Consider the following 13,704-nt stretch of genomic DNA (forward strand, 5'->3'; position numbering starts at 1 on the left):
GATATTCTTTTTTCCCTGCTCAAAAGTAAAATTTAGGTTGGTCGCTTTTCAGAAAACCTCTTAACGCCGACCATGCCTCCAAGTCTTCTCCTGTTTTATTTAGGCAGACTTCGTTTGTGTGATATGAGGGAGTAGTCTGTGTACTGTTTGTCATCTGTACATGTCAAATATATTTTAAATAGAGGGCAAGGGGCACTAAAAGGTTTATTAAGCACATAAATTGACACACCCTAGCTTGCTGTGTCCTCACCCCACTGCAACCGGAGTAACACTGTTTTGGACTTTGAACGGGTGTCACCGGTTACTTTGGAAAAGACAGCAGGGATACGGTCTGTGTACAGGCAAGGCAAACATGCAACTGCAAGTTGAAAAAGTATGAAATAATGCAGTTTACATACAGATTTACTTTATTTAATAACTTGTGATTAAGGGCTATACAAATAACATTTGATTGATTGATTGATCATTGTGCAGTCGGACAGTTGTTGTTTTTAGAACAGGTTTAGCCTGATAGACTGGGCCCGGGAAGCGCATTCTTTGATGTAAGACTCTGAATGGTTTTTCCAGAAATGTTTTCTTGAAATATCTGGCTGCTCTCTTTTCTAAGAAGTTTTCACAATGGATCATTAAAGAATAGCAGCACAATTGCACAAAGAGCGACTCCTTACAATATATTTAAGAGCTCATTCCTTTTCACATCTAGTTACTACCAACTACACTCATTTTTCAAGATGTATAACTCTTCAGGGTAGAAAGGTGGATGTTTCTTTAACAACTAGAACTTAAAGCCCTTCCTTTGTTGGTGAGGGGATTTGGCCTCAATGTGTACTTTTAAATTGGGTCAGAACAAGAAAATTATTATGTCACAACAAAGGATGAACTTTTTGTATGTCGTTCAGGAAACATTGATACAAATTATTTAAAATATTATTATTAACATTATCATTCTTAGTAGGGGTGTAACGGTACACAAACATTTCGGTTCGATACGTACCTCGGTTTAGAGGTCACGGTTCGGTTCATTTTCGGTAAAGTAAGAAAACAACAAAATATAAATTTTTGGGTTATTTATTTACCAAATTTGCAAAATCTTACACCGAAAATATTTTTCTTACTGGAATATTGGATGTGAAGTAATCCGAACCTTGGATAGGTCAACAATTCATAATAACATTGATTTTGATTCAATATTATGTTTTGAGCAATGACAGTTTGAAAGAAAAAAAACAGCTTTGTTTTATTAGTCAACATTGCAACTTTTTCTAAATTACATTTAACCTTTAAGCTTTTTTATTTCACTTTTTGTTTATTTTAATAGTATTTTTAGAATGTGCCGTGGGGCCTTTAAAACATTAGCTGTGGGCCGCAAATGGCCTCCGGGGCACACTTTTGACACCCCTGCTATAGATAATAAAAAATTAAATCTGATAAATCTATGGATAAAAAGCAGAGCCTGGCAACGGATGCGCGTTTATCATAACTCTCTCTCTCTCTCTGTCTCTGCCCCTCCCTCACCAATGCTGCTGCACGCACAATTTGTTTTGTTTTTAACCCCTTCTTAGCCCTGAACGTACATTAAAAATACACGCAACCCTAACTCAAAATGCCGGACATTTGAGGCATTTAAGAAACTCCGCCCTGACAGCTCCGCAAAAGAGGACATGTCCGGTGAAAAGAGGACGTATGGTCAGTCTATCGTAGCCCGTTAGCTGCTAGCATGCCGTGTGTTGTGCCTCGGTGTGCATTGTTTACACAACGTGCGTTACGCTACTTAATATGTCCGTGTGGAAACTCGTTCGGTACACCTCCGAACCGAACCGACAATCCCGTACCGAAACGGTTCAATACAAATACACGTACCGTTACACCCCTAATTATTAGTTTTATATCACTATTTTTCAGCATTTCTGTTTTTATTTTTGCTGGTTCATTTACCAGAGCCCACCTGGTCCACCAGGTTTAAGCTTATGTCTTTTGTAGTTGTTTGGCCAGTTTCTCTTATCATAACAAGAAAATCATTCTCATTATTTTGATATTAATACGTATAAATATAATGTCATATCATTATTCATATAAAACACATTCACATTTCAGAGGGACAATAAGAGACACACAGTAAAAAAAAATTCAGATACATTTTAAATAACCTTGACTGCCCTCAGAGGGCCGCTTGTAACCGTGAATAATTTATGAATATAAATGTACAGGGATTCCCCTTATGAAATGATTATACAATTACCCAGTGTTTCCCACACATTCATTTATTTGTGGCGGCCCGCCACGAAAGAATTACGTCCGCCACAAATAAAAAATTTAAAAAAAATAAATAAATAAATAAACATTTTTTTTTGTTTTTTGTCCTGTCCAGCTTCTCAGGCAAATCATATAGTTGATGTAGATGCCCATATAGGCTGTTCAGATTTACTTTACGAAAGAGAAGTGTAGAATACTTCTCTTGTTGCCTTATTTGACCACTACTGTTTTCTGTTTATTTGTTATTGACTGTGGCAGGACACCTCTGCCTCTGTTTCACTTTATGTTGCTGGTAAATAATATGGTTGTAGTAGTAGGCTAAAGTTAAATGATTTAGTATGCACTAATTAAAGGGGCAGAGCTTTAAGAGACATTTTAGCTTTTATATTTTATAAGATATATTTTTTGTAAGAACCACAATTAATAAATATATTTCAGTGAATAACTTATTGTTCAAATCTGTACATAAATATGTACATAAAGTGTTGTAGTTATATCGTTAAATGGATGGATGGATGGACGTTTAAAACAAAACTGTTATTATTAAATAGTAAGTATACATTTTTTGAGCATTTTTAGAGAAAACCATATCATTGTAGTAAATTATGCAAATTACTCGATGATGTCATGGTGACCACGCCCATAGCCACGCCCCCACCGCCACATGTATCTTGGCAGTTTATGGGAAACACTGATTACCTATGCATTCAATTATTAGAAAAGTTTGGAATGTATGATAATTATATATGTGTTGCAATATTAGATAATAACAAAGTGTAAAAGATATGCAATTGCATGAAATACATGTTTCCCAGCAGGCACAAAACATTAAAACAAAGCTGAGAACTTGTTGAATTAGGTCCTGACATTGAGCAACTCAAAACTAATGTTAGCTTTTTGACGACGTTTACTCAATGTTGGGTTCTGACGTTGATTTGACCATTGAAATTTGGTCATTTCCCAACCAAAACGTGGATCCAACAATGGACAACGTTGTTTCGAAGTCAGTGTTAAAGGACACATATGTATAATCGACATTGTGTCAATGTCTTGTGCCTGCTGGAATGTTTTCCGTCAAAATGGAAAGAATACATTTAGTAAGAAAAGATCCAAGTACTTTAGTGACTCATTATTTCAAGGCTTTCGCGGGCCACATTAAATTATGTGGCGGGCCAGATATGGCCCCCGGGGCGTTGATTTTGACACCCGTGCTGTAGAGTGTAGATCAGTGGTTCTTAACCTTGTTGGAGGTACCGAACCCCACCAGTTTCATTTGCGCATTCACCGAACCCTTCTTCAGTGAAAAATATAATGTTGTTTTTTTTCAAATTCAAGACAAAGTTATATGTTTTTGGTAACACTTTAGTATGGGGAACATATTCTAAGTAACATATCCTAAGTAATAAAGACTTCATTTTGAGTTATTTGGTTAGGGTTAGGGTCAGGGTTAGGGTTATAATAAGGCCATGCCGAATAAGGAATTAATAAGTACTTAATAATGACTAGTTAAGAGTCAATATGTTACTAATTTGCATGTTAATAAGCAACTAATTAGTGGTAAATATGTTCCCCATACTAAAGTGTTAACATGTTTTTTTACTGGTGCACAAAATGAACCGTGCATGAACATCACCTTGTTCAAACAACAAAACCAACACAGTGCATAAACTCACAACAAATTACACACCTGCAAACCAGTCAGCTGTTGCCGTATCCGTAATACGCCGATAGGGAGAAGTTTGTATTTACACGATGAGTCGGGTGTGTCTTGACCTCCGCCGAACCCCTGAGCCAGACTCACCGAACCCCTAGGGTTCGATCGAACCCAGGTTAAGAACCACTGGTGTAGATGTAGCTCAGGGGTCGGCAACCCAAAATGTTGAAAGAGCCATACTGGACCAAAAATACAAAAACAAATCTGTCTGGAGCCGCAAAAAATTAAAAGCCATATTACATGTGTCATGAGATATACATTGAATTATAAAGGAAACTAAATTACCTCAAATATACCTACAAATGAGGCATAATGCTGCAATGTGTACATATAGCTAGCCTAAATAGCATGTTAGCATCGATTAGCTTGCAGTCATGCACTGACCAAATATGTCTGACTAGCACTCCACACAAGTCAATAACATCAACAAAACTCACCTTTGTGCCTTCACGCACAACGTTAAAAGTGTGGTGGACAGAATGAGACAGAAAAAGAAGTGGCATAAAACACGTCCTAGAAAGTCGGAGAAAGTTATATTTGTAAACAAACTACGGTGAGTTCAAGGACCGCCAAAATGAGTAGGACAAAACGGCGCTCGCCAAATACTCGAATCAGTGAAGCATGTTTAATATAAACAGTGTGCTTTATAACAATTAGGGAGGTTTGCGTCATGTTTGTCCTCCTACGGAAACCATATTAAAACAAAAACTTTTTTTTTTTCCCTCATATTTTTCCATTTTTCATACATTTTTAAAAAAGCTCCTGAGAGCCACTAGGGCGGCGCTAAAGAGCCGCATGCGGCTCTAGAGCCGCGGGTTGCCGACCCCTGATGTAGCTGAACAACATCATTACTTATATTCTAATGTCCAATAGTTTATGTACGCCATTGGGTAGTATACTAATACAGGAAGTGTATCAAAAATGTCCTACACATAACGCTCAGTTTTTTTGGTTTATGGCTGTAGTGGCACAAGTATATTTGATCACAGAGAGCTGTTTCCGTTGTTTTGTACCGCTTGTGTGTCTGAGGCAGACTTAAGAGTGCAATGTGGCAGACAAAGTGAGGAATTGTACTCACCACCCTTGTACTGGACGGGGATGTGTTCAGTTGACAGCTCATGCTCGCTTCGTACACCAATGAGCAACGGACTTCCTCTCCTGTAGGCAAGCAGAGAGGTCGGAGATAGAAGATTAGTAGCCTTACAACATAGTCTTTTTTGGTCTATCAACTGTTCAATTGTTATTTGTCTTAACACAAGCTTGCCCCTCCTATTGTCAACCAAACATTAAAATTATAATTGTTTCCAGCTGATTCTACAGTTCCCCACATCCCTATTGAGCTGTGTTCATAGTTCTTGGTAACACAGTTTTCTGATTGGCTACTAATTAAATCCTGTTTCTGATTGGCAGTGGGGGTGACAAAGGTGCAGCTGTATTTCACAGGTATGACTGACCAGAAGGTAAACACAGCATCCATCGAAACTAAAACACTTCATGTCAGGTCATTTAAGAAGACAGAACCCCTTAAGGGCCTCTCCCCTCCCTTGTAGTATTTGTAGGGCTTTTCTCTCTCTCTCTCGCTCTATAGTTAAGAGTCCTACGGGTCTCGGCTCTACTGACGCAAGCCGGTTGGTTGTTTTAAGGGGTGTGGGGCTTGAAGTGAGGCTTGCAAACAGAAACATGTGGTCATCATCCAGTACAATATTTACCCTGAGGGAGGGAAGCCAATGGATGACAGAAAAGTGAGATGTGTTGTTGGAAAAAGAGACGACAGGAGAACAATAGAGTGAGATCAAATTGAAAACAAAAGTTTGAAAATAGATATTTGAAGACCAAAACAACAGGTGCCGAGTAGCTATACAAACTATCCATCCATCCATTTTCTACCGCTTGTCCCTTTTGGGGTCGCTGGAGCCTATCTCAGCTACAATCGGGCGGAAGGCGGGGTACACCCTGGACAAGTCGCCACCTCATCGCAGCTGTACAAACTAGTCTGTGCTTATTTATGCTTTCTTTTGGCATTCAGCATCTCACGCTTCTGCGGATCGTGAAGAGAATAGGAAAGACTTTAGACCAGTGTAATCAGATTGTAAGATTAGCAGCAAAAAGGTAAATTCTCTGTAAATATATGCAGTACAAGCCAAAAGTTTGGACACGCCTTCTCATTTCAATGAGTTTTCTTTATTTTCATGACTATTTACATTGTAGATTGTCACTGAAGGCATCAAAACTATGACACCTGCGAAGTGAAAACCCTTTCAGGTGACTACCTCTTGAAGCTCATCGAGGGAATGCCAAGAGTGTGCAAAACAGTAATCAGAGCAAATGGTGGTTATTTTGAAGAAACTAGACTACAAAACATGTTTTCAGTTATTTCACCTTTTTTGTTTGTTAAGTACATAACTCCACATGTGTTCATTCATAGTTTTAATGCCGTCAGTGACAATCTACAATGTAAATAGTCATGAAAATAAAGAAAACCCACTAAATGAGAAGATGTGTCCAAACGTTGGCCTGTACTATACACTACCGTTCAAAAGTTTGGGGTCACATGTAAATGTCCTTATTTTTGAAGGAAAAGCACTGTACTTTTCAATGAAGATAACTTTAAACTAGTCTTAACTTGAAAGAAATACACTCTATACATTGCTAATGTGGTAAATGACTATTCTAGCTGCAAATGTCTGCTTTTTGGTGCAATATCTACATAGGTGTATAGAGGCCCATTTCCAGCAACTATCACTCCAGTGTTCTAATGGTACAATGTGTTTGCTCATTGGCTCAGAAGGCTAATTGATGATTAGAAAACCCTTGTGCAATCATGTTCACACATCTGAAAACACTTTAGCTCGTTACAGAAGCTACAAAACTGACCTTCCTTTGAGCAAATTGAGTTTCTGGAGCATCACATTTGTGGGGTCAATTAAACGCTGAAAATGGCCAGAAAAAGAGAACTTTCATCTGAAACTCGACAGTCTATTCTTGTTCTTAGAAATGAAGGCTATTCCACAAAATTGTTTGGGTGACCCCAAACTTTTGAACGGTAGTGTATATGGACCAATATTGAGCCTCCAACAGGTAAAAGTTTCAATCAATCAATCAATCAATGGCAACTACGGTAGGCAGCCGCCGACTTCATTTTCCCCCGTAGAAGAAGAAGAAGCACGCGGTGCATGCTGGGATGTATGACTGTGCGAGGCGTGCCGTTTCATTTCCATTTGTTTGTTTATGTAAAGACCCCAAAATGGCTCCTATTAAGAGACACGCTTACGACGCAGAGTTTAAACTTAAGACGATCAGTCACGCAGTAGAACACGGGAATAGAGCAGCAGCAACACTGACTCGATTAATGACGACTTCGACGAGACGTATTCGCCCAACTGTTTAATTCGGACACCGAAGAAGAAGAATTCGAGGGATTCGTGGATGAGGAATAACTTCATAAAGTGAACTTTACATGTTTATTTTGTGTGTTGTGTGACATTAACGTTTGAGCAACGTTGAGTTATTAATATATTGTTATTGCTCTGCACTATTTCGAGTGTTACTACATTGTGGTTGCACTAACGTTTGATTTACCGTAACAGTATCAGACTGTTTTTTACCTGTTTATTGAATCAAGGCAAGGCAAGGCAAGGCAACTTTATTTGTATAGCGCTTTTCATACACAAGGCAGAGTCAAAGTGCTTCACAGACAACAAAGTGAAATGAAAGAAAATAAAAGCAAAATTAAAATGCAGACAATAAAAATAAAAACAGTGCGGACGTTAAAAGTTAAAAGATTAAAAGATTTAGCTGAAAGCTAAGGTGAACATAAAAGTCTTCAGTCTAGTTTTAAAAGTAGTCAGAGTTGGGGAAAGTCTGACATCTTCAGGAAGTTTATTCCAGCTATTTGTTGCATAGTGACTGAATGATGCTCTCCCTTGATTTGACTTTACTCTGGGAACCGCTAACAGATTGGTCTCAGAAGATCTTAGTGATCTAGAGGGCGTATATAGTGGGAGCATATCAGTGATATACTAGACCATGTAGTGATTTATATGTGAGCAGGAGGATTTTGAAATCAATTCTCTGATGTACAGGGAGCCAATGTAAGGATTTAAGAATTGGTGTAATGTGCTCACATTTTTTGGTCTTTGTTAGAACTCTAGCAGCAGCATTCTGAACAAGCTGTAGCTGCCTGACAGTTTTTTTTGGGAAGACCTGCAAGGAGACCATTACAATAGTCTAGCCTACTGGTAATAAAGGCATGTACAAGTTTTTCTAAGTCTTGAGCTGACATGAGCCCTGTAAGTCTTTTTACATTTTTGAGGTGATAGTAGGCCGATTTTGTTACTGATTTGATGTGACTGTCGAAATGTAACTTAGAATCTAAAATAACCCCAAGATTTCTGGCTTTATTTGAGGTTTTCAGGGACAGTGATTGAAGGTGTTGGACGACTTTAAACCTTTCTTTTTTAGCACCAAAAACAATGATCTCAGTTTTATCTTCATTTAGTTGTAGGAAATGTTGGCACATCCAGTGTTTGACTTGCTCAATGCACTGGCACAGAAGATCTATGGGGCGATAGGGAAAAGTTTCCCTCCACTATGTAGTATAAATGTTGCACTACATGTTATACCTTGCTGTTGTTAAAAGATAAACAAAACACCACGTCACTGACTTTACCTCGGGGAAAATAATAAAACAGCTGTTCATTAATTTTAGGAGTGAACAGAGTTGTCAGAACGCTGGTTTGTAATCTATTAATAAAGTTTGACTGACCTATCTGACTGTTTTGTTGACATTCCCTTTAGCGCAGCTCCATCTAATGGCCGCATAACGTAACCCCAGCCTCTACTGTAGCGTCTATTCTATGCGTCTTATAATGCGGCGCGCCTTATATATGAACAACGTTTTAAAATATGCCATTTATTGAAGGTGCGCCTTATAATCCGGTGCGCCTTATAGTGCGGAAAATACGGTACTTCCCTCGGGCAATTGTGTGAATGTTGAGAAAGACCAAAGATAAAGAAATTACACGAAGACTAGAAACATTGTTAATACATTACAGCAGTGGTTCCCAACCACCGGGCCGCACAAGAAAAAAAAATAAATAATAATAATAATTTTTAATTAAATCAACATAAAAACACATTATATACACTATATATCAATATTAGGGATGTCCGATAATGGCTTTTTGCCGATATCCGATATTCCGATATTGTCCAACTCTTTAATTACCGATACCGATATCAACCGATACCGATATATACAGTCGTGGAATTAACACATTATTATGCCTAATTTGGACAACCATGTATGGTGAAAATAAGGTACTTTAAAAAAAAAGAAAAAAGAATATAAGATAACTAAATTAAAAACATTTTCTTGAATAAACAATATAAAAATTGTTACATAGAAACTAGTAATTAATGAAAATGAGTAAAATGAAGTGTTAAAGGTTAGTACTATTAGTGGAGCAGCAGCACGCACAATCATGTGTGCTTACGGACTGTATCCCTTGCAGACTGTATTGATATATATTGATATATAATGTAGGAACCAGAACATTGATAACAGAAAGAAATGGGGGCAGGGAGGTTTTTTGGGTTGGTGCACTAATTGTAAGTGTATCTTGTGTTTTTTATGTTGATTTAATAACAAAAAACAAAAAAACAAAAAACCCCCCCAAAAAACGATACAGATAATAAAAAAAACGATACCGATAATTTCCGATATTACATTTTAGCGCATTAGCGATGTCCGATATTATCGGACATCCCTAATCAAAATATAACAATACAGTCTGCAGGGATACAGTCCGTAAGCACACATGATTGTATTTCTTTATGGAAAAAATAAAAATAAAAAAATCACCCCCGGTCCGCGGGACAAATTTTCAAGCGTTGACCGGTCCGCAGCTACAAAAAGGTTGGGGACCACTGCATTACAGCACATAGTAATGCCCAGACACCATGTAAAATGCCTCAGGGGGGCTGCGAGTTTAATATGTACATATAGAATGGTAGTATTTGGTTTGAGGAAAGTACCCAACCTGCCTGAACTGGTTAAACACTGTTTGAATATCGAATCCATAAAAAAAACGGAAAAAACGGTTCTCTAAGAAATGTGTTGAGGTCTACAAAAATGTATAGATCACAGCAAAGCATAGCCATCCCTAGATACTGTGTACATATGCCTTCAGAAGATCGTGAAGAGAATAGGGCAGACAATCTGATTGGAAGCTCAGTAGCGATATAGGCTATCTTTTACAGATACGTTAGAACTACACAGGTCATATCAACAATGGCACTGAAAAGATATTGAATCACAAGTTACCGCCCTTCAGGTCTTTTTTATACCCTTTATGTCACCATTGCCCTTTTGCACCCACTGTCTGCCTCTCCCTTATCTATGACAAATGACTGGAGCAGGAAAGATATAAAATAATACAAAAATGAAATTCTACAGTGATTAAACTGGCAAAATCTGAAACAGGAAACTCCCCATTAATGAGTCACCAACAACTCTGAGCCTGGAGGCCCAAGAGAACGAAGGAAGCTATGTGCAGGAGGGAGAAAAGGACAGAGAATGGGAGTCAGGGCCAGATGAACGAGGGCCTTGGATATTAACCTCTGCTTCCTTCTCGGTTTTTAGGCACATCTTTAAGCTCACACAAGCATTCAGATTGAAGTTAGTTTACAAAAGTGTGTGCTTATCATCAATATGACATGTTTTAAAAAAACAAGTGAGCAGAAGATAGGGAAGTGAATCATATTTAGGATCTCTTTACAAGCATGGCTCATCTCAAACTCTTCAATCCACGTGTACTGGATCCTGCAGTGTAATACCAGAGCTATGTGTGTTTTAGTGTGTTGACCAACCTGGCAGACACGGCCTCTCCTGGGTAATGGCGGCTTTTAAACACCAGAGCAAAGGCTCCCTCCTAAGACAAGAAGAAGAGAAAGATCAATGAGAGTTTATCTTGAAGTTGCATAAACAAAATAGCAGAGTTGAAGGGGAACTGCATGTTTTTGTAATGTTGCCTAGATTTTCACAATACTACCGTATTTTTCGGGTTATAAATCACAGTTTTTTTTCATAGTTTGGTGCGATTTGTACTCTGGAGTGATTTATGTGTGAAATTATTAACACATTACCGTAAAATATCAAATAAGATTATTTATCTCATTCACGTAAGAGACTGGGCGTAAATCAGCAATCGTCACACACACACGTCAACCAATAAACATTTGGCGGAAGCGGGTCATGGCAGAAGTGCATTGTGAAAAAAAAGATGCTATCTGCTACTACTTCCGTACTTATGAAAATTGATTAGGAGTGACAGATTGTTTGGTAAACGTATAGCATGTTCTATATGTTATAGTTATTTGAATGACTCTTACCATAATATGTTACGTTAACATACCAGGCACGTTCTCAGTTGGTTATTTATGCCTCATATAACGTACACTTATTCAACCTGTTGTTCACTAGTCTTTATTTATCTTAAATTGCCTTTCAAATGTCTATTCTTGGTGTTGGATTTTATCAAACAAATTTCCTCAAAAAATGTGACGTATACTCCAGTGCAGGGGTCACCAACCTTTTTGAAACCAAGAGCTACTTCTTGGGTACTGATTAATGCTAAGGGCTACCAGTTTGATACACACTTAAATAAATTGCCAGAAATAGCCAATTTGCTCAATTTACCTTTAACTCTATGTCATTATTAATAATTAATGATATTTACACTTAATTGAACGGTTTAAAAGAGGAGAAAACACGAAAAAAATGACAATTAAATTTTGAAACATAGTTTATCTTCAATTTCGACTCTTTAAAATTCAAAATTCAACCGAAAAAAAGAAGAGAAAAACTAGACTAAACTTCGAATCTTTTTGAAAAAATTAAAAAAATTATTTATGGAATATCATTAGTAATTTTTCCTGATTAATGATTAATTTTAGAATTTGGATGACATGTTTTAAATAGGTTAAAATCCAATCTGCACTTTGTTAGAATATATAACAAATTGGACCAAGCTATATTTCTAACAAAGACAAATCATTATTTCTTCTAGATTTTCCAGAACAAAATTTTTAGAAGAAATTCAAAAGACTTTGAAATAAGATTTAAATTTGATTCTACAGATTTTCTAGATTTGCCAGAATAATTTTTTTGAATTTTAATCATGATAAGTTTGAAGAAATATTTCACAAATATTCTTTGTCGAAAAAACAGAAGCTAAAATGAAGAATTAAATTAAAATGTATTTATTGTTCTTTACAATAAAAAACATTTTTTTTACTTGAACATTGATTTAAATTGTCAGGAAATAAGAGGAAGGAATTTAAAAGGTAAAAAGGTATATGTGTTTAAAAATTCTAAAATCATTTTTAAGGTTGTATTTTTTCTCTAAAATTGTCTTTCTGAAAGTTATAAGAAGCAAAGTAAAAAAAATTAATGAATTTATTTTAACAAAAGAAGACCAAGTCTTTAAAATATTTTCTTGGATTTTCAAATTCTATTTGAGTTTTGTCTCTCTTAGAATTAAAAATGTCGGGCAAAGCGAGACCAGCTTGCTAGTAAATAAATACAATTTAAAAAATAGAGGCAGCTCACTGGTAAGTGCTTCTATTTGAGCTATTTTTAGAACAGGCCAGCGGGCGACTCATCTGGTCCTTACGGGCTACCTGGTGCCCGCGGGAACCGCGTTGGTGACCCCTGCTCTAGTGCGACTTATATATGTTTTTTTCCTTCTTTATTAAGCATTTTCGGCCGGTGCGATTTATACTCCGGAGTGATTTATAATCCGAAAAATACGGTAATGAGCGACAAGAACATATGTCTTTTTTTCCAATGTATTTTAACTCATAAAAGTCAGTTTACAATGGAGACAACGTCATTGCGTCTAAATAAACCATTCCAAAATCGCCAACAATACTCCATTTATATTTCCTGACCTGAATATTAACCAAGTATTAGCAATATTGTTATTATAAGCACCAAAAATTAAGGACCTATTTTTAGCGGCGCATTGTCACAGAGAGGGAACTTCCTTATGCTGCTCTATTGACATCATGAGCTGGTGAGCTGCTTTGTCGCCTCGGAGCTCGTGAATGTTAATTCTATATCATAAATCATGCCTCTCCTGGGTAGTGAAATGATGTGGACAAACTGAGAAGTTGGTACACTTAGCCAACTTCGACCTGGAAATGGCAAAAAACACCCAAAAAGACACCCCCTTTTTTCTTCGTTTCATCAAAACGGGAATATATCAATTTGTATATCAACATCCTAACAGCCGGCATCACGGTGAGAGTAGACAGTGTACAGTAAGTGATGTTTTATTATGTTTGTTGGCTCTCGTGAAGTCTTCAGTGAGCAGTAATCAGTAGAGGTGGGAATCTTTGGCATCTCACTATTCGATTACCATTCAGGAACTACGATTCGATAAAAAATATTGATGCATCTTTAATTTATACATATTGATGCAGTTTTACATTTCTTTTCGTTTCACTAAATAAGCGTTTGTCACTTGCAACTTTAAAAACAGTGCATTTGTAATAAGAAACAGTTGAATTAATTCCCATGTTTATTAAATTAATAGAAATGTTTGCAAAACTGGAACATAAGTGCCTTAAAATAAAGGAGCTGGTTGGATCATGAATTGATTAACGTGGACCCCGACTTAAACAAGTTGAAAAACTTATACGGGTGTTACAATTTAGTGGTCAATTGTACGGAA

The 13,704-nt window shown here is 37.0% G+C and overlaps 1 protein-coding gene across 1 annotated transcript in view; it reads right to left on the reverse strand.

The window, feature by feature from the left end:
• gfpt2 (glutamine-fructose-6-phosphate transaminase 2) overlaps positions 1-13,704 on the reverse strand; it is a 64,551-nt gene that overhangs the window by 24,927 nt on the left and 25,920 nt on the right. The window contains exons 7-8 of the mRNA XM_062045926.1: positions 10,838-10,899; positions 5,046-5,125 (exon numbers count right to left, since the gene is read on the reverse strand). Of these exons, the coding sequence (XP_061901910.1) occupies positions 5,046-5,125; positions 10,838-10,899 (142 nt within the window). The remainder of the gene's footprint in view (positions 1-5,045; positions 5,126-10,837; positions 10,900-13,704) is intronic.

Source organism: Entelurus aequoreus, linkage group LG04 (assembly GCF_033978785.1).
Source record: "Entelurus aequoreus isolate RoL-2023_Sb linkage group LG04, RoL_Eaeq_v1.1, whole genome shotgun sequence".
NCBI lineage: Eukaryota > Metazoa > Chordata > Actinopteri > Syngnathiformes > Syngnathidae > Entelurus > Entelurus aequoreus.